Source organism: Cylas formicarius, unplaced genomic scaffold (assembly GCF_029955315.1).
Source record: "Cylas formicarius isolate icCylForm1 unplaced genomic scaffold, icCylForm1.1 PGA_scaffold_10__41_contigs__length_53128322, whole genome shotgun sequence".
NCBI lineage: Eukaryota > Metazoa > Arthropoda > Insecta > Coleoptera > Brentidae > Cylas > Cylas formicarius.
In genome coordinates, this window is record NW_026844214.1 from 49,163,574 (window position 1) to 49,189,372 (window position 25,799).

The window sequence follows — 25,799 nt, forward strand, 5'->3', positions numbered from 1 at the left end:
GACTTTGGAGTGGAACAGACTTTGACTCTGAAGTCACTACACCTAAGCTTAATATTAAAAATGCTAGAGATTGTTGAAAACAGTTCCGTATTTATACAGGGTATTTTAAAGCAAACGTGGCAAACTTAATTGGTTTATAAAATAAAGTTTATTATGTAAATCGAAAGGATTGAATTAGATTAATATAAGAGTTTCATTTCCGTAATAGTGAAATACACTGGTGGAGAAATGGCAGATGTACATTTTGTGTGGAAATAGTATATTATGCAACAAGTGCGGTAAACGGCATTTGACTCACGAATGCTTAATAAACTAGTGAGATATAGTATATTATGCAACAAGTATGGTAAGCGGCATTTGACTCACGAGTTTATTTGACACGAGCGGAGCGAGTTTTTAATAAACGAGTGAGTTAAAAAGTTTACCGAACGTGTTGCATACTATACTTTTTCTACGAGCGTTAGTTTTTGGGTAAATTTTCGCAAAACAACACGAATACATTCACCGACATGACCGTCAGAATAAACAAATGTCAAAATTCAAAGCGGGGGAAATATTTCCGAAAACATCCGATTGCTCCCAAACCCGTGCGGTAAAATCCCGGAAATGTCCGAAAGTAGCTCGGATTCGTGGGAAACAAAACTGACGTGTTAAAGTTTCGCTTTCCGCAAGCTAGATCGGTGTGTAATTAGCTATTTTACACACGGGAGTAGAAAAAGAAAATACCTTGGAAGAATAAACGCATGTCAAATTGGCTTATTTATTGGCGATTTTTTATTGACCCAAAACTCACATGGGCTACTCACGTTTTCTATTAAAAAATAAGAGACGTACACAGTCTCTATAGATATTTTAGAATTGATATATTTTGGTCTTCTACAATTTACTATCTCTTGCAGGGTGATCTTTTAGGCGAGCTCAAGAGATTATGTAAAAATATTTTTCTACTCTCTTTTGTAAAATAGCTAATTATACACCGATCTAGCGTGCTTGAAACGTCAGTTTACCACTTCAGTTTCGTTTCCCACGGATCCAAGTCACTTCGGACATTTCCGGGATATTACGGCATGGGTTTGGGAGGATGTTTTCGAAGATTTCACTGCACGGTTTGAATTTTGACGTTTCTCAATTCTTACGGTCATGTCCGTTAATGTATTCGTGTTGTTTTGCAAAAATGTAGCCAAAAACTAATACACAGAAAAATGTTATGCAATAGAATAAACAATTCAAATATTAAGCTACAATTAAAATCTTGTGTTGAACTGAGGTGGCTTTTACTTGATGAAACTCCATTTATCAAAATAAATAAGAACTAAAAGTTCAGATTTTCACGAAATTATATATTTTGACAAGACAATTGTTTCGACAACACTGTGTCTTCATCAAATTTTGATAAAAACACGGTGTTGTCGAAACAATTGTCATGTCAACATATACAATTCCGTGAAAATCCGAACTTTTAGTTCTTATTTATTTTGTTAAAATCTTGTGGACTAGTCGATAAGTAGCCATTTTTTAAAATTCAATTTTCTCACAGAAATTTTACATACCGTTCCCATAAACTTCAGTGGTTTTTGCAGTTTTTATATTAATATCTTCCCAAGACCAATTGTACGATTTTCAAATATCCATGTCTCATCAGTACAAACAAAACAAAATTGAAGGTTAGGACTTGCTTTTTCTTGTTTATACGATCTTAGAAATTCAATCCTCTTAAAAGCTCTATCCTTGGATGATTTTTCTTGTAATTACAGTCTTTTTCTTTAGATGAACTAAAATTGGGTTTATTCCATTGTTTATATGACATTTCCAATAATACATCTCTCTCTGTCTAGCGCACACAGTTAAAAAGAGACAACAATAGCAGAACCGATCGAAACGATAAACGAATAGTTTTAATAGCAACTAATAAATATTTTGTTTGAATTGTACGAAATTTAGTAATTCGATAATCTGTTATTTTTAATTTGTTAAATTGTGATTTTTTCGTGACGGTCGTAGAAAAAGTTTAGTATGCAACACGTTTGGTAAACTCCTTATCTCAATCGTTTATTAAGCATCCGTGAGTCAAATGCCGTTAACCACAGTTGTTGCTCCATATACTATTTTCTACTCCATTCTGTAAAATACCTAATAATACACCGATCTAACGTGCGGGAAGCGTCACTTTGGCACTTGAATTTCTTGTTCCACGGATTCGAGCCACTGCGGACATTTCCGGGATATTACCAGAGACCGGCTTTTGATATTTTATGAAACTAAAAATTTATTGTTCCGGTCTAGTTCGTTTTTGCATTTATAAATGGCTTTTTATTTTAAAAAATATTGATTTTTGTCACGAAGTATGTTAGACAAAAGTTGTTTAGAATTGTTTGGCGAGTCCAAAAAATTAAAAATATACAGGGAGTTCTATTTAAAATAACAAAGTTAAAGTTAAAATTCCCGGTGAAACCGGAAACGCACTTCAATTGTTTTTATGCTATAAATGTCCACAAGATTCAACCCTGTCAACATACCAAATTGAATTTTGAAATGCCACTGTGAACAGTAGTTTCGTTGTCATCCGACATACATTTATTAAATTGTTTTTTATTTTTGTATGTATATATATATTTTTTAATTTATTTATGAGGATTTTATATATGTTGTCGTTAAGAGGAATTTATAAATGCTTGCTTGTTTGTTGTGTTTGTATTTGAATTACATTGTTCTAACAAAATGTTTTTAAATAAGCCTTTTAATCATAGTTTAGTTTCACTAATGAGTTATTTTTAAAACGTAATTGTTTCGAGGTAATTGATAAACGTTGGTTCAAAATACAACCGGTTAGGCAGCACTCAACTAAATCATTTTTCTAAAATAATTTGTTTTTTCCACATGCGATGCTTTGCATTTAATTTATATTAAAATTGTAAGTTTTATAAGAAAAAGTGCAATATATAAAACGTTTGTAAATGAAACATAAAATGAAAACATTATTGTTTTGTGCCATGGCACAAGTTTTTCATTAAATTTAGTTAAGAAAAATGACAGGAGTAGTCTACTCCGCTCATTGAAAAAAAAATAAAAAAATATGCCAAAAATGTATTTTTATAACAGTAATACGTCCGCGATATTTTATTGTTCTATTTTCGCCATATTTATAGTGATTGGCTCTCCCATTAACGTTTATATAACAAACTACCCTTTATTTTAAATAAGGAACCACGGCCTTAAGTATCCCGCATTTGTATTGATTAATTTCGATTGTTTTTGGTTGGTTTATTTTTATTAATTTATGTATTCTAACGTATCTTTTTCCATCTCCTTTTTATTTTTTCGTTCGTTCTGTCTCTTCTTGTGAGGATGCAGCATCTTATCTAGTATTCTATTTCTGTAGCAATAACACTTCCATATTTCTAAGGTCTTGTTGGTATTCCTATTTTTGTCATTTCTTTGTAGAGCTCACTACTAAGGACTGTGTGGCATGCGTATCCTTGGTATTGGCTCTTTTCTTTTCGATCGTATGTTGGTTTATGTATACATGGTCAACTCATAATTTTCCTGCCGTAAATACAACCTATTCTTCCCTGCATAATTTTTTCTAGCTTCTTTCTTAGTACCCTGCGATGTAGTCGCTACAATAACGCTTATTCCTCTATAATTCTCGCAATCTTTTCCATTTTCCTTCTTAAATATGGATGTTATGCATGCTTCTTTCCATTGTTTATAGGTATTTCTTCCACAATTTCTCTGTTCCCTACTTTATCAGCTTCGCTACAATTCCTTCTGGTCCTTTAGCCTTATGCTTCATAGATTGTATTGTACGTTTCATTTTTTTTCCGTTATAAGTTATTCTTTCTTCTTCTTAAACGATCTGTTGTTCTTGTATGTACTGCATGTAGGATTTCTCTTTTCTGTTTGTTCTGAGCTACTAGTTGTGCCGATATTTTGTTTCAAACTTTTAGACACTAATTCCCATTATTCATTCTTCTGTTTGTATTGTATAATTATAATTCTTTCTTTTCTTTTATTTTAGCTACAGTAATTTCGGTAAATCTAGTGCTTTTCCTTATTATTATGGATTTCGGTTTTTCTGTTTGTTGTACCATGTATATTTTTGGATTCCGTTATATTCAAAAAACCCATTGGTAATTTTTAGATCGCTTATCTCGCTTAGTTCTGTATTTCTTGCCCCATTGTCGTTTAGAACCTCTTCTCCAAACCTTCCTCCTGTTTGGTCTCTTTCTTTCTTTCCAACTCTGCCATTTAGGTCTCCTGCGATGTGATTTCTTCTCTTTCTTTTATTTTTATGATTTCGTCGTGTAACATATTTATGAAATTATCTTTCTCCAGTATTGTGCTGTCTTAAGTTGGCCCATATACTTTTAATATTTTTATGTCTTTCCTGAATAGAGCTATTTGTAATTTCGTATATTGGTTCCCATGATTTCATGTTTCTTTTATATTTTTCTTCTTAAGTAGTCTCACTCCGCCCTTTTGTCTTTTTGGACCCCACTCTGTACGTGGGTGGTGTGAAAAGTTTCCAGCCTGTCATCAACACTGATACATTTCTGATGACGGTGTTCTAAGTTAATACTGATATACAGCTTCGATAACTTCTTCGTTGCTCATAAACCTTTTACCGCCAAGCTAATTTTCGAAGTTAGGAAACAGGTAATAGTCTCTGGAGAATAGGGAGGTCGCGGCATCAATTCAAACTTCAATTCGTGGATTTTGGACTTGGCACCAATCGACGAATCCGCTGGAGGGTTATCATCATGCAACAAAATTTCTTTTTTCGCAAAATGAGGTCGTTTAATTTGCACCTCGTGCTTCAAATGTTGCAATAACTCTGCGTAGTATTGACCAGTAATAGTCTGTAGATAAAATTGTTTAGCCCTCTTTGGAGTTAGTTACCCCATTGTTTTGACTGTTTCTTATTTTCAGGAGTGTTGTGATGGACTCAAGTCTCGTCAACAGTTATGAATTTCGACAAAAAGTTGTTCTGATTACGCCTATAAAGCGTTAAATTGTCGGTAGAAAGGTTTTTTCCATTCAGTTTTTGGTAGATCGGTAGCTATCGCGGTACCCACCTTGCACACGGTTTTTCCATGCTCAAATGGTTGCGCAAAATATTTCGCACACGTTCAGCTGACACGCTACAGGTCTACAACCTGCGGACTTCCAATACAATTTGATGGAGTTTCTCAATCGTTTTTGAAGTTGTGACCTCAACTGGCCGTGTTGAGCGAGGGTGGTCAGAGCACGCACTGCTTAATAGTTGAATGTGGTCGAATCCATCTCTTCTTTTGTTGGTTTTGGTGTAAAACCTTTCAAACAGTATAAGATGACATCACGTTTTTCAATTTTCACGAAGCGTCTGGCACTGCTGAAACTGTACATACAAGCTCAGTAGGAATGGTACTACTGTTCGACGCGTCTCCAGAAGTAGACATAGTGGCGCCACCTCTTGCTGAGGTCAGAAACTTTTCACCGCACCTTCGTATTACATCTCCTATATGCCGTCTAATTTTCTCTTGGTTTCACTAATGGTCGATATGACAGCGTTAACCTTTCTGAACTCTTCTGTTATTTCTTTGGACTTAGTGAATGTTCCATGTTTCCACCTTAAGTCGCCCCTGTTTCTTCCTCATTTTTTGTGTTTTGCTTGTTTGACGTTTTCAAATGGATTTCTTAAAAGAGGACTTGTATCACACTTCCTCACAAGAAGACTTCTTTTAAATTGAATTTAAATTGAAATCTTTCTTTTTTTATTGATCAGTTTTCGACTGTTTTAAGCTCTTTTTTGCTGGTTAAGTCTACTCTATAACTTAACTATGTTTATTGTATGCATACGTGTATCTTAATTGATAAATAAGTATTATTATTATTATTGTAAACGATAAATTGATTTCAGTGCGACCATAGCCCAAAGTTACGACACGTTCTGGGTCGGTGTTGAGTCTCCACCGGTCGACATCAGCAGGAGGAGTGTAATCAACGATCCCAGTTTCAACATTCCGAGGCAACCGCCGACCACTACGCCTCATTATGCCAGGCCTATAGCCAAACAATCGTCGACAGAGTTCGATCCGTTTTACTCCGGATGCGCCGTTACCAAACTTTGCTTTGGCGCGCCCGACAATTGCGTCATCAACAAAAGTTGCAAATCGGTAAGTTCCGTGTTATAACCTCGATAGACGTCGGTTGAATCAGCGGATGAAAAGTATTAAAAAGAAGAAGTTCCGTGTTAGACTGGAATAATTAATTAATTAAAATCATTTATTAAATAATTTTTTTAAAGATAAAGATAAAGATAGAGATAGCTTTATTTCCATAAGACTTGATTTACAAGTGTTGAATATTGTCAATATAATACGAACGTAAAAATATAAAATTATCTTAGTATAATTGATTAATAAGTAGTAATGTTAGGTAAATAACAAAGACTTGCTCCGCACGTGGGGAACCTCCCCTACAAACCAAGGCGTAGTTGAGACAGGAATAGACATACGAAAAATAGTACTTTTTTAACAAGGGGAAAGAAACCTGATGGCGGAGCCTCCATATGACAATGCAGTAAACAGAAAGTTTTTTGAGAATGTGGTCTACCTGTTCGAACCAGGAGAGTCTCGAGTCTACATAAACTCCACAAAAGAATGCTTTATAATTCCTCAAGACATTACATGAAAAAAAGTTTAAGTAATTGATAAAAATATTCAAATCACTGTAAGGTGATCGGTAAATTACGGCAACGCGATATACTTCTTAAGAAAATTTAATCCCGCAAATTGCGTACTCGAAATCCTTACTTATTCTGGAACAAGGGATTGATACCTGCGCAAGACTTACATCATTGCTTACAAAAATTGGCACGCCTCCTCCTTTATAATGTGATCTACAAAAATAATCAGCATTTATTTGTTAAATTTGTTATTTAATTAAATAATAATTAATTTAATTGATTATAAAATATAAAAATTAATCCATCACATAATTTAACTTGGCGTTTCTCAACAACAGTTATTTAATTAATTTAATCAACTAATTACCATAGTCGATTAAATTATTTCTCTATTTAATTGATTAAATTAAACAAATAACAAATTTAAAAAATAAATCATAAATTGTTGATGTTGATAAAACATGAAAATTTTGCACTAAACCCTGAGTGAGCATAGGTGGGTGGATTTCTTATAATATATCGATTTCACTTTCCGCTTGCTATTTGAGCTATAGCAGAGTAAAAAATAGTTCCTCAAAAGTCAATCAGATTTTTTCTCAGGATCCGCTAGTGTCTATTTATAAAATAGGCATATTGTTTTGAACTAAAAGAACTTCATTCATTATTTGACTTGATTACATAACGTTTCAGGCAAATGGATCAACGTCCGTAATCAAAGATAAACTAAACTGATCTTTTTGTAGTCTTTCTGAACCATTAGTGTAATTAAGTCAAATAAAGACGATAGAAGTTCGAAGCTATATTTAAGTTTCAACACTAGTATAGTGTCTTTCGTAATTCAAATGAACGAAGCATATAGGAAGTTTTGGTTAGGTGATTCCATTAAGCCATATAAATAATGCAACTAAAACGTGTTGCTGCAACAAAAGATATGATATTTACGAAACTTCTGGATTTCTCCTGCATCCGTAGTTGATGAATCAAGTAGGCTCAAAAAACATGAAGGAGCAGCTCATCAGCAGTTACCGCACACAATCACGAAACCGGAGATCCCATTTTATTTATTATTATTATTATTATTTATTTGCAAAAGTAGATATTACAAAACAATATTTTTAGTATTTCAGTGATGCTTGTCCATGAATTTCCGCAAATAAACAATCACCCTGGTTCCACAAAGACCGTAGTCGCGCGTGGGTGGGAACTCGCATAAATTTGCACAAAATGTAGGACCTCTAAGCTAAAATAAACATCAATAAACAGAAAATCATCAATATTAGTAAATACTATCCACTTTAAAATTCGGTAACATAATTATTATCTTATACCCAGCCAAAATACACTAGTCGATGCCAATAGAAACCCTCTCCTCGATATACACAATATAAGACGCAGATATATACATAACAAAGTCTTTAACTGAAAGAATGGAAGAGTCAAATCAACTCTAGTATTTCGTTTCTGTTCACTTGTGCAATTAATTTTTTTATTTTTTTTTTAAAGATAGGATAATAAAGCTTTTTGTGTTTTACGTTTGTTAGTTTTTTCGACAGCTATGTTTAAATTTTGTTGCCACCGTGTTCCGTAACTGTGATTTATAAATTTTAAACTATGTTTGTTTTTGAAAGTGTATAACATTATTGGTAAAAAATATAATAGTCTGACATCAAAAATGTGTGCCTCGCTATACAGCAAACGACTTGCATTGCAGTATTTTTAAAAAGTACAAAAGCATAATATTTAAAACTTAAATTCTTGCACGTAATGAATTCTTCCACCAAAATCCGGGAATCTATAGAAATCGCGATTCAGCAATATGGGAATCAGGTATTCCAGACAATGTACAGAATGCGAGCCAGATTGAGTTAAGTTCTGAAGAAGCCAACAGGATCATTGGCGAAACGTCAGAAAGTTTGATTTATAAATTACCGACGCAGGAAGAATCTAGAAGATTTTTAAATAGTATTACAGCGGCCTGTAGAAGATTCTTAGAAAAGTCATTAATTTTTATGTAATTGAACTAATTGATAAATTCAATTAATGCATTAATTATTCGAATAATTAATTTAATTTGCATCTTCAACAAATGTTGGGAATCCGTAAGTTCCTCGTTAGATTCAATTAATTAATTACTTAAACTTAAATTAATTACTTTAACAACGATTCCGTTCATTTCTGAAAGATTCCTATTTAATTTCGATTTCTTTTGAAATATGTTAGCGAACGCGTACGTGGTTGAATTAACTGATTAATTAATTAACATATTATCACTTTCGCGTACAACATATACGGTTGTTGGACCGCTGTAAAAGCGAAACAGTTTTTTTAATAAATCGCCCGGCAATGACCTCGATAATTAGCCCGCCATATTCATTTATCATTACAAACGTAAAGGAGTTTTGGAAAGTTTTCCGACAATATTTATTTTGAGTGAATTGCGTCATCAACAAATGTTGTGAATCGGTAAGTTTCGTGTCAGATTGGATTACGGTTATAGCTGTCCTTGCGGACAGCTGTATTAAACGGACATTTCCCGTAACCTGAAAAATTTCTTGGAACCGGAATTTCAGCGTACCATTTCAAATGTTAAATGATTGCCAATATTCTCCAGTATGACCAAAAATTTAGATAGACGCGAAAATTTAATAATAATAATAATAATAATAATAGGCAAGCCGCAAAGAAGAAGAGAAACATTTCCGTTGCATGACATTACCGAAAGGCCTTCGACTCGGTCGGTACCCCACTCCTTGATAATCGAGGCTCTAAAGATTTACAAGGTGGACCCGATGATATTGTAGGAGAGCTAGGAGCCTTTTTTTGACGTGTTTGAGGCACTATGAATATTTGAATAATATTTATTTAATGATATTTTAAATACAAAACCGCAAACCTGGCTGGACGAATGCCAGGATAAATCAACCCTTATATTTTTAAACCCCAGAATTTTTAGTTCAAAAAATATTTTTGAGGCACTTTAAAATTTTGATGCTTTTTGAATTAATATTTGAAAAGTGAAAAACTCAATAAGCCAAGTTATTTTGGTGAGTTTTTACCTGTGCCAGGTGTTTACAAAGTCATATATCTGAATAATCGAAAATATGTGTTTGAGGCGAATCGAAATTTGAACTGCATATTCTTTATTAACTAAAATAAATATTTTCAAAATGACAGCTAATTTGGGTGGAATGTTCCACCTGCCAAGTGATCGCGAATATTACACGTAAGTGCGAGTGAGAAGCGCTATACGGAGGTTCAAGCGTGAGAGAGACCGTATATCGGCTACTCTCTGCGTTGTAAGTTGCTGCGTTGTGATTGGCTCTGGCACGAGCACGTGAAAACATGTACAAACGACATCCGGATGGAATTCGTGGTAAAGAAGTGCAAATTCATCCATTTCAAGCGGGGTGAGATGCAGGCAGAGGAGGACATTAGATTCATGGACAGATCTGAGCTTGACAGAAGGAGAATCCTATAGATATTTAGGAATAAACCAAGTCAAACAGATATTGAAAAATTTGACTGAGGCGGCTTTTACTTGATGAAAATCCATTTATCAAAATAAATAAGAACTAAAAGTTCAGATTTTCACGAAATTATATATTTTGACATGACAATTGTTTTGACAACACCGTGTCTTTATCATTTGATATGTTGTCGAAACAATTGTCATGTCAAAATATATAATTTCGTGAAAATCTGAACTTTTAGGCATATACCAACATAGCAAAAGTATCCATAATTCCAATCATAATCTCTGCAAACGGAATTGTAGAAAATAACCTGCCCAAGTGTTTACAACTTTTGCTCATAGAAAACCACAACAAAAATTACCACGCGTGAAACATGGTCCGAAGGGTGATGGCGCATGGAGGAGTCGTTGATGAGTAAAGTCCGGATTGTTCCATGGTGAAAAAGGACCCAACAAAAGTTGTGAGGAGACAAAAATAATAATAATAATAATAATAATAATAATAGAATAGAATAGCGTTTATTGACCTTTTATATACATGGCAGTACATACCACAAGTTTAAAGGAAAATGTGTATGTAAAATGCATTGTAAAATGAGTGTTCAATTAGAATATTTTCTAAAAATTTCTTAAATGCAGGTTTATTCACATTGGTGCTTTTTACTAATTTTTAAATAGGTTATAAAGATTCAAATCTAAGTTATTGGTTTGTCATCGGGCTAAATTTATATGGATTTCAATTAGTGTTTCAAGTATATATAGACAAGGCAACGTAAGAATTCGAAATTTTTTAGAGATCGGGCTAGCATGTTCACGAATTGAAACATTGGCAATTAGTCTTACTGCTGCTTTTTGCAGGATAAATACCTTGTAACAGTAAAACGAGTTTCCCCATAGCAAAATACCAAACTTACTGCTGCGACATAAGTTTGGCTTTAACCATTCATTCAAAAACTTTATTTAATACTGGTATTATTGCTATTGGTCTGTAGGTGTCAGGGGAACCAATATCCCGTTTTTTGTATATAGGGATGATCTTCGCAATCTTAAGCGACTTGGGCCAATTTTCCTCTTACACTTGTTTAGTAGTATAGTGATTGAGGTTAATATACATAATATACACTCAAGAGTGGCTTTCAACATTTTGCTGGTCATTCTATGACAGTCAAAACAATCGTAACTACAAAGTTTTATAATAATAATAATAATAAATTTGTTGCTTGTACCATAAGATAAAAGATAAAAGATACATACGAAGATAAATATATAAATAAATAATTGTTAGCAATAGGTATGAAAGGGCTAACGAATTCAGACATCTAGCAACGCTACCTGGATACTGCTAAAGCCCAGAATTTAACTTACAATAGAAGTAGATAGCGCACTTAATAACTTAAGATAAAGGATTGAGGAAAGGAAAGTGTGGAATAGAGAACTGCGCAGGAAAAATAAAAGCGATGCCTTGCTTGCTAATGAGTTATTTGCTCATCCACGAGCAGGATCAATTAATAAAGTATACTTATCACGTAATGATCCAATTTGGTATGAGAAGAAGATTTAAATTTTATAGTACAGATAAGGTGGTGTCCGGAATTTGATAGTTTTACAATAAAATAAAAAAAATGTAATGTGATTTCTACCTCGAACCCCATACATCAATCTAAAATGGGATTTTTGGAATACGAAACTTCTCGATATTGCAAAAGCAAAGCATACAATTGTTTTGCAAAGCTGGATTTAGAAAAAGCGAATGCGACTTAGAATGTAGTGCACAAATTGATTACGATCTTGAAGATCTTCCATTATCGACAGTTGCTGAGTTATTCGGACGTGCCAAACATTTAAGAGCAACAGACCCTCGAAATATAGAAGTTTTCATGAACTTAGACGGCAATATAAGAACAGAAGCCAGAGGCCGTTGACAAGTTTCCAAATTTGGATGTAGAGAACGCAGATCCATGTGAAGAAGGTAGTCCAAACTACTCAGAAGTAGAAATGTCGGCAGCATCCTCCAGTTCAAAATCGATAAATCCATATGGTGAAGCTCTACATCATATTTGTATGTTAAAGAAATTTCCTAGGGATGATTTCACTGCATCTCGGCACTTAAAAAATCTAGAGAGATACTGTGCAAATTGTATTCTTCAACACAGTATAGCAAGGTTTCGTCACTAACCCCAGAACTAAATAATATTTTTAAAATTTACTTACTAATTATTTTTATTTATTAATATTTCGATAAAATAAATACTTTTTTGCTGTACGTATGTACACTTTGTCCCATTTTGGCCACGACTGAGGAGCATGTCCGTTCTTAGTATTGTTGGGGCTGGTCAATTGACAACTTCTTAATTGATTAATCAAAAAATGTTTGCAGAGTGTTATCTATCATTATTTAGTAATAATATGCATTTTGTTATAAATTATTATGAGATTCTGATGTCCAAGTTACCTATTACCCTTTTCAAGGAATATCTGAATATAATACTAAGTGGTAAATATAAATTTCATGGTATTTTAATAATTATTTCGAACAATTGAGCAATTAAAAAAAAAACCTGTCAATTCCACAACCCTGGCTGCTACTAGTGAAGATTGACCCTTGCGTTTTCGCAAACTTTTAATATTTTTTTGTGAAACTATAGATCCGATATAGATTTTTGGGTATAATTCAGTGGCGTAGTCAGTTTTTTTTTCTAAATGGTCGTCTTTTTGAAAGAAAGTTTGGTTTTATTGAATGGAAAACACTCTATATCTTATCTTATGAACTTCTCAAAATTATATAACTGTATGTGGTTATTTGTACAAATGACCTTACAAATATGATTTTTTTTTATTTTCATGTAGCTATTTGCGATTGCGTGTTAGAGAAAATGGTCGACATTTTAAACAATTTTTTAACTGTAAAAATGAAAATAATTATATTGAGGTTTACAAATAATGCTAATATTTAATCATTTTTATGTTCCTTGTCATTTTAAATAATTGTGTTAATATCTAGGTTCTCGTTTTGGATTATTTTTTTTTTAATAATATATGTATATATGGGAAATGTTACAAATAAAATGTTAATATCCTAAACTAACCAAAACTAAGTTGCCTTCATGCAAATTATAAAAGTTTTTTTAAATATTCCAAAGGATACTGCAAATACCTTCATGAAATTTAAAAAATCATTCTTGTGAGCTCATTTATACAAATAACCCCATACTGTTACAAATTTTTTGTATAAAATTGGCCTATAAGTGTTCCATTCAAAAACACCAACAAATTTTTTTTTCAGAAAGACAAATTCTACGTAACACTCTATATTGGATGCGCTTTTCACCTTTTTTAGGGTACTCGACATACGAGAGGTATTTTTGTTTTCCCCAAAACTTCAAAATTTCGAAAATCGCGGTGTAATTTAAAAACTAAAGTTATCTTCCGTTTCACGGAAAAGTAAAAAAGGTTTACTAAAACACAATGCTCTATCTTCAATAAAAAACGCCGTCCCCGCATATTACATACTATTATATCTATTTATATTTATTTTAAGTCCTTAGTACTCTCCTTGAAACGGACACTTGCCGTAAGCGGACAAAATTGTAATTATAGTTATGTAATAAATAAATAATTTATTTATTACAAATTGAATTAATTAATTAAATTAATCTGGGTCATAAACAAAAGTTGTAAATCAGTAAGATTAATTAATTAATACTTTTAGTATTATTTGAAATAGTTGATTGAAATAAATAATCATTTTTATGTAGTTAAATTAATCAACGAATTCATTAATTATTGGATTAATTAGTATTAAGTTAATCGATTAATTAAATAATTAATGAACAGAATCTAGTTATAAATTAATGGAAATTAAACTACAATAATCTTATCGATGTTATCTTAGTTTTGTTCATTTATTTATAACAAAGTGTTACTTTCCCAGGGAGTAATTTTTGTTAAGACGATTCGATTTCAATTAGTCTCGGTTGCTTCGATATGGCGTATTTCCTTCCAGGCAGTGGCAGTTACGGTGTCGGGTGACAGATACGAGTTCGAACTGAAAGCTGACAACGCCGCATGGGTGGGCGTCGGATTGTCCGATGACGACAAAATGGGCGACGATTCAGTCATCGAATGCGTCACGAGAAACAATAGGGTGGATGCTTACATGTCATGGACCAGCGGTCCTCCGAATAGCTACGGAGCTGCGAGATTAAGCAACGTAAGTAAAAAGTATCCTACGCTTGCTTGAAGGTAGTGGCCAATGATTCAGTAGAAATACTAACAGATTGTTGAGAACGTTGCGACCAGATGTAGCCTGTGCAGACTAATTTTAATTCTAAATCTACCATAATGTACCACTCAGACCTGTCACCAGGTCTTAAGTAGATTTCTAGTTCAAATCGTTCAGTCACTAATGGGAAAAACTCCTTCATTTGCAAAAAACTCCTTGCATTTTGCAGATATTTTCAAAAACGAAAAATTATGTCCTTCAGACAAGTTTGTTAGCTTTGACGTGAAAAAGTTTATACACCAACATGTCGTTAGAGGAATTGATGCCTTAGGTACTGTTTGCATAATTCCTACTTTCAAGTCAAGTTTTACACACAAGATGATTGTTTACCGATGGGCTGGGATGTATACATGGTTTTAATGGTTTGAAACTCACACTATAGGTGCAGCAATTGTTAAACCTAGGGTCTGGCTTCGATATGTTGATACCTTCTTAATCTGGAATAGAACCGAAAGACACTTAGACATCTAGATTCCTTTCTCAATCAATCTTGATTCTTTGCAACCTTCCATAAAATTTACTGTTGAGAAAGACAACAAAACTGCTGCCTATCATTGGAATAATGGATTTATCTGCACCTGTGTATATAGGAAATCTAAACATGCCTGACAGTGTTTAAAATTCGCGTCTAACTATTCTAAAGCTGCCAAACACTCTGAGAATCATAATCCTCCTCCGCCTCTCCTTTGCATCCTTTATAAAGGATATAGGGACACCATTTAAGTTTGACTCAGCAGTTGATTCCATGCTTGCCATGTAGTCTTATATTTATTAAAGGTTTTGTTTGGTCTTCCCATCTAGTTCGAGATCTGCCTCTTGGGCTTTGCCTTCTACTTTCACGGTTTGCCTTCTACTTTCCCTTCTATGAGCGACTGCTCCATTGTTCCTGAGCTTCTCGATTTAGGGGAGGGTGGGGCAAGGCTGCTCCCCTGAGGCAACGAGGCTTAGCTTAAAAATTAACCAAATTTTTGTTGTTGTTTTTTTTTCTAATAATTATAACTACAACACAACAGAACTATTGTTACCGGCTATCACTGGGGCAATTTTTGGCGACAATGGTAAATTGAAATTTATTTCTACTCTATTTAGTAATATATTTGTAAAAAGATCATAACGCTCAATTTTTTTCTATGTAATCGGAAAAACGACTCGTATCGTGTTACAAATACGTTTTTTTAACAACATAACAACAAATAGTCAGACGCGAAAAACTTTATATCATAAAAAACTTTTCATCATTTTTCGCCCCCAAGAAAAAATTTTTTTTTAAAGAAAATTCGCCAACATTGAGGTAAATTTAGTTAAAGTTAGTCAAAAATAAGTCGACTTGATGGTTAAAAAACGCAAGTTATAATAAAAAGCTTAAGTACCTTGTCCCACCGTCCCCTGCGCCCCAGGTACTGGAGATACATACGGTTTATTCTGGTTAGGAGCCTTGTACTTGAACCAATTTCTTGAATCACGGATACGTTGGTTCAATGCTCTGCTCACGATACTCGTAAGAGTCGTTTATATGTAAGTTAATTTGTAATAGACACTTAATATTATTTATTATTTCTGAGAATTTCAAATTTGGTCGTTGTTTTCACCAAAATTGATAATAACTGTCTGTTGCTTTGTCTACAGCTTCAACAAAGTTATTTTTGGTGTTTATTTTTTAATCTAATAATAATATCTATATAATGAAATAATAATGTTTAAGAAAAGCGAGATTTTTAAAATTAAAATGATCCAGACATATTCGTTTATTTAGAACACCCTGTAGCATCTAATTCAAATTCCGTTGATATATCCTTTACGTCATCTTCAAAGATCGGATACGAGTGAACCTTCAAAAATAATGGCACTATCGTAATTTGTTTTTCAAGCGTGAAAAACTAGTATTTTCTAGAAAAATTAAAATATTCGAAAAACTATTAGGATTAGGTATGTGCTATTATGAATAAAAAAGTTGAAGAATTTCAAAGTGAATTCAAAACAGAATTTAAAAATAGAATTTTCTATTTAAAATAATGTATGTTTTATGCGTCACGCTTTTTTGAGCCATCCAATATACTTTCTAACAATTATCCAACTGAAAGGGGACCGTATACTGATTATTTGTTGCAGCCTCAGTTAGGTATTCAATTGCTGAATGGCAGCGTCGTCGACGGAGTCCTCTATTGCAAAATCAGGCGGGACGCTTACACGAACGTCAATGGAAAAGTTTTCGACTTGATAAATGAGAAGTACAATCTGCTGATCGCGTCAGGGTCGAGTGCGACAGGTAAGGAGCCATTTTAATTTACGAAATCGATTAATGGGTAGAATCAGGTCTATTTTGAAAACGCACCTCACGGCTGCAAACAAAATAGAAGCAATCAACACCTATGGTATGCCAACAGTCACATACAGTTTCGTTCTAATTAAATGGACCAGTACTGATATTCAAAGCATGAACCGTGATATTAGAGTACAATTTATAAAAAATAGAGCCAGACACCCTAAAAGCTCCATAGAAAGATTCTATCTATAAAGAAAGAAAGGAGAATGAAGTGTACTAGACCTAAAAGATGCCCACCAAGAACGAGTTCACGAACTGAGAAGGTTCTTTTATGAAAAAAGCACAACATCCACGTACCACCGCAACATCGTGAATGCAGATAAGAAACTCAGGCCTCTTAATATGGCGGATAAAGACTATCAACCATTGCTAGAAATAACAACTGTTGAAGATACGATGCAGAGATGGAAATCAAAAGAACTACATGGACGGTACCCCGCTACAATTACACTTGTCCAAATATACACCAGTGCCTCCAACGCCTGGTTAGAAAACAGTACGCTGATGGCGGAAACTGAGGGCTTTATGCACGCCATTCAAGATCAGGTAATCCGACATTTAACTACCGCAAGTACATAATAGAACACCCAGATGTACAAGATGACAAGTGCAGAATGTACCAAACCAAATCAGAAACCATAATTGCTGGATGCACAACCTTAGCTCCACCAGAATATCCCAGAAGGCACGATAACATAGCTAAAATAATACACCAGGAAATAGTCCAAAGAATTGGTGTTTTGATGGACACCCTTCCTTACTATGCCTACACGTCAGGACCTGTTACTGAAAGTGAAATCCACAAAATATACTGGAACAGAACCATATTAACAGATCACATTATGGAACACAATAGGCCAGACATTGTGGTACAAGACAAACTCAACAAAATTACGTACCTGATAGATATTGCTGCACCGGCTGTCCATAACGTCCTGGGACACAGGTTGAGAAAGTCCGAAGATATATGCCACTCGCCGCCGAAGTGAAAACAACCTGGAACCAAGAAAAAGTGGTTATTGTGCCAATAATTGTGTTACCAACTGGTGAAATACCTCTAAAACTACACTGGAGCCTTCAAACGCTTCAACTACCATCAAAACTGTACCTTAAGCTTCAGAAGGCGGCCATACTGCGAACATGCCACATTGCTCGGAGGGTCTTGAATGTCAATTCCTTCCTGAAAACAAAACAGATTTAACATCACAAAACTATTTGGGCACTTGCTGAAAGCCGTGTCCAAAGTACTTACCTGTGGAAATGGAAAGAATAATAATAATAATAAATATTTTATTTACCGAAACAATGTGCAATCGTTCAGACGAAATATCAATTCTGACGTACATATTGACAAAAAGTAGGATGAAAATCAATATTTGAATGACTTTAAGTCCTAACAATAATTGAAGCTCCCTAAGCTAAAATTTTAACTCTCTACTGGCTCCAATGTCATAGTCACAAAAATTTAATTGAAGTTATGGTTTGGTCGAAAAAATTAATTTCGCGAAAACCACCAAAGACATATTATTCAAAATAATCATAAAGTATTAGCGGATCGGAAAATGCAATAATATACATTGAGCCTTATTTAAAATTTCAATGTTGGTGCAACTTTTTCGAAGAAGCGGCAACGTCGCAACGTTAAAAATATTTTAGATTGATAGAGCATCGCCGCTTAAGGAAATAACCAAATTTTCATAACAATTTAATGTACCCTTCGCCATAAATATTTAAGGTAGCATGAACCGTAATTTTATTAGTATTTCCGCACTTATAAAGTCCTAATTTTGAATAAAACAGTAAATTATCATAAAAATCTCAATAAATATAACTCGGGGAATGACGTCGCAAATCCGTCTACGCTTTCTAACGCCTTACGATCTTTGAACTGAAATTACTTCAAAATGGTATTCAATTAAGTGAAAGAAAAAACTTCAAAAGCGAATGTTGCAAACAAGCCCATTCCGAGAACAAGTTAAAATTAACTTTTTGCAATCGCCTGCTAAAGTACGATTCCGGTAAATTAAAAGCGTCAACTTTAAATCGGGAGCATTAAGACAATTTATTTCGTTTTTTTTTTGTTACGAATTTCAGTGATTATTTTTAATTCGCAGCCTCGTCCGTGTCATTCCACGACCTGTCATTTTTGGCAAGCGCGCAGAAGCAATCGCTGTCCGACGTTTCGGCTTTGGCGGCCGCCTCCAAGCTTCTCGTGCGCCTTCACGGGTGTTTCATGCTGGCTGCCTGGTTGGGCACAGCCTCGGTCGGCATTTTGTTGGCGAGATATTACAGGCAAACGTGGGTCGGCAACCAACTATGCGGCAAGGATATGTGGTTTGCGGTAAGTCAGGAAAATGTTGGCTTTTTTTCCTCATTATTGAATATCCTCATGTTAGATTTATTTAGTCGACATGCTCCAGTTCAGGAAGCCCGCATAACTAAAGGGACACTGCGTTAAAAAAATTTAAAAGGACAAAGGATCATAATGATTGAAAGGACTATAAATTTTTAAGAAACTTTACACTGTCGATGATAAAAAGGAAAAAAAAGAAGTACCTTGACATCTTTCATGGGGAAAATAATATTAATAAAAGTTGTTCGGAAATAAAGAGCTTCAACATGCAAATGGCAAAAAAATCAGACAATACCTAACGTGGCCATTTATTATTTGACTCACAATGTCTATTTAGGTAGTCAATTAAAGTTATTTATTCAGAAAAATTTAGTTAGTTAGTGGGTCGGCAACAAACTATTAGGAAAAGATATGCGGTTCTCGGTAAATCGGGAAAATGTTGGGTTTCTTTTTCTCATAATCCAAATGTATTAGTCTCAATAGACGAGACATCGTCACGCATATTACGTTCTTTATCGTGCAGGTGGCGGCACTTATTTCAAGTACTTGTATTTTATTGTGCAATGCCTGGCGCTTTCACCAGATCTTTAATACCCGTAATGTTTACTATGCTAGGACATTGTGTTAAGTTTTAGTTCGTTATAACTAAAAATTTTGGGTAAACGTGTATAGCAAATAATTTACATATTGTTCCTTTCAATTTGTTAATGATGAGAATGATCAAGAATTTAGGAAATGGTTTTCGAGAAAATAAGTTTTTTCTGAAACCATGCAGTTCGCCGTAATAATCAATGACGTCATCGCGTCTTGACGGTGCCCGAAATAACGATTTCAATATGGATTTTTTCAAATATCCCGGGCAGCGTCTGTGATAGACGAAAACTGCAAATACAAAAATTGTAGGTCTTGACGCGGCCTATGACGCCGTTTGAACCAATTAGCTATATTTTTTACGATTTTTGATTTGCGACGAATAATAATCTCTCCATATAATCAAAAAAATGCCAGAAATAAATATTATTGCACTAGATCTTCTGCGTCTGCCGGTTAAAGAATTTTGCCAATCGGATGAACGATTATCGCGGAAAACATATTTTTCTGGAAGCTAAAATTACCAAAAAAAAATTCTCAAACATTTTTAAAAAGTACTTCGTAAAATTGGATTGCGCTCAATTTCTACCGTTTAAATGTGGACACGGACTTTTACTCTCTGCTAAATTTGAAGTTGATATCTGCAAATTTATGACACCTAACACATTTTTCATTTAGCAGGGAACACCCTGTACAATAGGTGAAAACCTTAAATACAAAAATTTGTTCTGTCTATGCGGGCTAAATCGCAATATAAAAGGAAGTGAGATCTGAATCATAGTCTTTCAGTTATAACCAATTTTCAATAATAGGGGGACCAATTTTTCAGTTTTTTTGAATTTGCGGCGCACCCTGTATATTTTTGAAAAATTATCAAAAATAAAAGTTTATAGAGCCGTATCTTCTGCGTCTTTTCGTTCAAGAATTTTTTTGGTCTCGTAAACAGTTTTTGAAAAATGTTGTTATTTATGGACTCTTGCACACGCGATTATTTATTTTTTTAGAATACTTCCCCACCCTCAGCCCCCCCATTTTCAATATATTCCATCACGGGGCAAAGCTGCATATATGTGCCAAATATGAAGTCGATTGCTTCAAATTTCGGACACTTATCGTGTTTCACAACAAGGTCCAAAAAACATTCGAAAATCGCGAAAAATAGATGATACCGGCGTCGGATCAGGGCCATTTCTTACAAGCTTATGTGCCTCGTGGACGGTTAAAAAGGGGGTGAATTTCAATTTTGTAGCTCCAACGGTTCGAAAGTTATTCAGGAAAAACCAAAAGACGGAAACGGAGAACGGAGAACGGACAAACAGACAATTTTTTTTTTCTTTTCGACGGTGATCATTTTTGTAGATATAAAATTTTTATACTAGCGCAGATACTTTCGAAAATTCGATTTCATCGATTTTCGAAAGTAAAAATCCCCGAAAGCGGAATTTTACTGGCCAGTACGCAAATTTCAGTTAAGTCCAGTTAGACTTTCACAATGAAAGACATCATAATAAAGAAAACAACGTTTTAGCATATTTTCACGCATAATTTAGGCATATCTTGTTCTCCATTCAACGGATATTGACGAAACATGATATGCATAATTACAAAATAATTACATTACATCTCTTCTTCCTCGTGATGCACCATTAGGCGTAGAGTTTAGTGAGAAGATATTGGTTAGAATCGAAGAATATCGAGATTTTTTGAAAAGAATTATTTGGGCGGACGAGCCAAAATTTTCACGGAGAGCATTTTTAACAGAAGAAATCATTTTTGGTCATCAGAAACATTGACAATTTGTACGAGAGAAGCGATTTCAATATACATCTGTTTCAACGTGTTTTTCTTTCTTTCTTTCTTGGCATAGGTATGTTCCAGAAGATTTCGCAGAATCTAAAAATGTAATAATATACATGTTGTTCCATTTAAAAAACGAACAACACAACACGTCATGGGCAAAAATATTTTACATAGGTATGGTCTGTTCACAGATATAAGAAAGTGACCAAATTGCTTTTGAACGGATTATTCAAGGGTGGTCATTAACATACAATGCAATAAGATTATTACATTAATTAATAATTAATAGTTAATAATTAATTAATTAATAATTACCTTAATTAATAATAATAATCTTGTAGCTTATTATGTTAATGTCCCCCCCTTGGATAATCCGTTCAAAAGCAATTGGTCACTTTCTTATATCTATGAATAGACCATAGCTCATATCCGCTTACAAAAGTAGCCAACATTTCAGGTTTTTACCGTAAGTCATTCTCCGTAAACATCTAATAGGACAAATTCGGACGATTCCGCGGGTTTTTAATATCGCCGCGTGCCCGCATCCACTGTGAGAAGTATTTCAGCCGCTTAAAACTGCCAAAAAAAAAAATCTGAACTAAGGATAAACAGAACAATGTTAGATTTTTATGCCATTAGATAATCAAATAAGGGCCCAACTGTCCTATGAAAACCTAAAATATTAATAAAAGAACTTAATATTAAAAAAAAGTTGTTATTAATAACTAATTGTCCCGAACGTACCAAATAAAACTAAGAAAATTCATTTTTCTTCAACGTTATTAAAATGCGTTAAACCTTTTTATGGTCTTTCCGGCACTTTCCCGAACCACAGCGTCATAATCTAGAACCGATTCCACCAATATAAGGTTATTTTTCTGTCATACATTTTTCAGATCATAGAATTCGCATCGTTTTCGCAATCTACTCCGCAGCCAAATGTTCCCGTTTGCTCGCAGTAGTGCAAGACGTTAACCTTTTGTTGTCGCCGAGCTAGGGCATAAGTTTGCACGCACCTAGACGTCCATCGTGACGTACCCAACCCTGACCTAAATAATTTTTGTTTAATTTTATATTTTGTTATACTATACAGGAACAAGGCGTAGCAAACTGCCGCGGGATTCTTTCCAAATACCCTGTATAACAATAACTATTTCCATGCTTGCGCCACATCAATATAAACAACGTTTGCCTTATTTTTTTTCCATAAAATCAACTATAACGAAGATACTAAGTTTAGTCCGTAGCTAAATGTTCTCGTTTGCTCGCAGTGGCACAGGACGTTCATGATTCTTACATGGGCCCTGACGACTGTGGCTTTCGTCTTGATTTTCGTCGAACTGAAAGCGTGGTCCGCGGAAAAGAACCCGCACGCCATATTGGGTACCGTCACCACGATTTTGTGCTTCATTCAACCGATCGGGGCATACTTTAGACCGCATCCCGGCACCTCCACCAGACCCGTGTTCAACTGGTTGCACTGGTTGATCGGAAATTCCGCTCACATCATAGCGAGTAAGCCTTATAATTTTTTAAACCGCCATATTTGCTTATTATTCTCGAGCTAAGTTATTTATGATTTATTTTATTGCAATTTTGTAGTTGTCACCTTATTTTTCGCTGTGAGACTCACCAAGGCAGAACTTCCGGATTTCGTCGATTGGATTTTGGTCGCGTACGTGGTCGTCCACGTCATAAGCCATTTAGTACTTTCGGTAAGAATTTTACGTTATATGGGAAACGTGATTCTTGGTACTTAATACACCAATTGTTTCATAACAAATTTTCGACATTGTTCGAGGAGCATAAAAGAAGATTTCGACCAAACCAAAGAACCACCAACAAAACCATATATCTTGTATAACAGCTAAAGACTTACAGCTACAATTCCCTTCCCATAAATTAACTTTGGTTGATTTTTTTGAGCACCATTAAGATAGTAGAGTACACATATAAGATATACTGACTAATTGTGCTAAAAATTGTTGTGCTAAAATATTTTTAACGTTGCGACGTTGTCACCTCGTCGAAAAAGGACACTGGAGCCAGTAGAAAATTCAAATTTTGGACATAGCTTTGGGAGATGTCAAACAGATTGTCTTAAAAAGTGCTTTTTTTTAAATGTGGAATACCCTGTATACTATCACTATACCTAAGTTTTTCCGATAACTAAATTGATTTGGCACAATTCATCTATTAAACTTTTACCCATGGGGTGCGTTAATAGTATATTATGTAACAAGTGCGGTAAACAGCATGTGACCCACGAGCGGAGCGGAGCAAAATACACTATAACTTAAAAGGGTTAAGGTTCCGAAGAAAACAAAGAATAAGATGGTCTCAAGATCAATGATACGCACATTAATCAGCACCGCTAAGTTATCTTAATATTATATATATATTATATATTATTATATTATGCAACAAGTGCGGTAAACGGCATTTGACTCACGAGTATATTTGACAAGAGCGGAGCGAGTGTTTAATAAACGAGTGACTTAACAAATTTACCGAACGTGTTGCATACTATACTTTTTCTACGACCGTTAGTTTTTCAAACTATTTTTCGTTAAATGGTTTATCAAGCTGTTTTTAATTCTGGAAAATTTTCCTTTGTTCGTGTGCTGTAAGTCAAGATTCGTTTCATTAAATTTTCTGCATGTTCCGGCTATAATGTGGTCGAACCGATTTAATCGACAAAATTTGCACCGCAATCAATTATGAGTAAACCTTTATTGAACTCTCAAACATAACATGATTGAACATATTTTTTAGATTAAGCCTTTTATTTCAGAAACCAAACGATTTAGGTATAGGTACATAATCGGCATCATTCGAAAATGCATTTCATTTTCTCGTAGAACATGTATTGCATTTTTCTTAAAAAATTCACTGTTCGCCAATTTTGTATCTCGTATTAGCAGTCATTAGCAAACCATTAGTTTTGACCGACCCTGTATGATATAGACCTAAGTTCAGTATTAATATTAATATATAATGTACAGTACCTTCTTAAGCGACAGACATTCTGTTCGATATCTGCCTAAGCTATGTACAAAATATAAACATTCAACTGGCTGCAGTGTCGTATTAATAACAATTTAATTGAAGCAATGTTTTTGCTCGAAAAATAAAGAAAATAATTAAATTCTGGAAAACCACTAAAGATATACTCGTGGGTAAAAGTATACACAAGGTGTCCCATTTAAAATTTCATTGTTGATGCTACTTTTTCGAAGCGGCAACGTCGCAAAATTGAAAGGAATGTAGATAGGAACTTACCAAATTGAAACACCCTAAGATATTAAGCAACAATCATGCTAATAATTTTAATTTAAAAATTTAATTTTATTATTATTATGCTCTTCGTAATGCTTTGCCCCCCGTATAACTCCGATTTCCAAATTACACACACTTTCCGCAACCTAGAATGTATGGCGCAGAACCAAAGTTTCGTGATATATGAAACTTAGATAAATATCATATAATACCAAATCGTAAGCATGGATTTAGAGAGTTTAGTGACTCGGACGCAATTTGTGATCTTTCAGAGCAGATTTACGATACATTAATTTCGAAAATGCCTAGTATGTCTCCGTATTTTTAGATCTCTTCAAGGCATTTGTCTGCCACTGTAGAGTTTTGTACAAAATGATATGTTATGGGTTTCGAAAATGTATTTATACTTGCACCAGACATATAGTGCTTTCACAACCGACCCCGTGATTAACGTTGCCTACAGTTTATTACTCCAAAACCGCAGACCCTTACACGTAACAATTCCAGGACAGTCCTAGGAATTAATTAATAATAATATAATATAACATAATGTATATAATATAATAAAGTATCAGTCACTTAAAAATCGTCACTATCGCTACTATCGTCACCTAGTTCAACGGCACTAATCGTTCTCGATAAATATTTTATTCTTTTATTACTCGTTTAGATCTGCGTGTTGCTCTTTAAAAACTCACGAAATACCAGCAACTTTCTCACTTTCCTATTGACTATCCCATTTGCAACAATTTTTCTAACAGTTGACTTCGGAATTTTTGATCATGTCACTTGTTTTTATTGCTGCCCCTATTTCCCCTTCTGAATTTCTTTTAAAATTGTAAACATTCGAAACAATTTGTTTAGCATCCGATTTTTTTTTATTTGGTGATGTAGTGCGTCTTCTAAATTGTCATTAGTTTCGACCACCATCTCCACTACGTCTTCAAATTCTGCGTTGTTTTCCATGTCTTCTTCTAACAGGGGAACATCCGCTTTATTCCACGGTCTCCTCATTTTAAAGTGTTAAAAAAC

The 25,799-nt window shown here is 34.2% G+C and overlaps 1 protein-coding gene across 4 annotated transcripts in view; it reads left to right on the forward strand.

The window, feature by feature from the left end:
* LOC132704857 (putative ferric-chelate reductase 1 homolog) overlaps positions 1 to 25,799 on the forward strand; it is a 79,443-nt gene that overhangs the window by 44,880 nt on the left and 8,764 nt on the right. For all 4 annotated transcript variants that reach the window (XM_060675176.1, XM_060675152.1, XM_060675160.1 and 1 more), the window contains exons 4-9: positions 5,900 to 6,155; positions 14,143 to 14,349; positions 16,531 to 16,687; positions 18,859 to 19,085; positions 22,760 to 23,003; positions 23,091 to 23,203. In XM_060675176.1, coding sequence (XP_060531159.1) covers positions 5,900 to 6,155; positions 14,143 to 14,349; positions 16,531 to 16,687; positions 18,859 to 19,085; positions 22,760 to 23,003; positions 23,091 to 23,203 — 1,204 coding nt within the window. The remainder of the gene's footprint in view (positions 1 to 5,899; positions 6,156 to 14,142; positions 14,350 to 16,530; positions 16,688 to 18,858; positions 19,086 to 22,759; positions 23,004 to 23,090; positions 23,204 to 25,799) is intronic.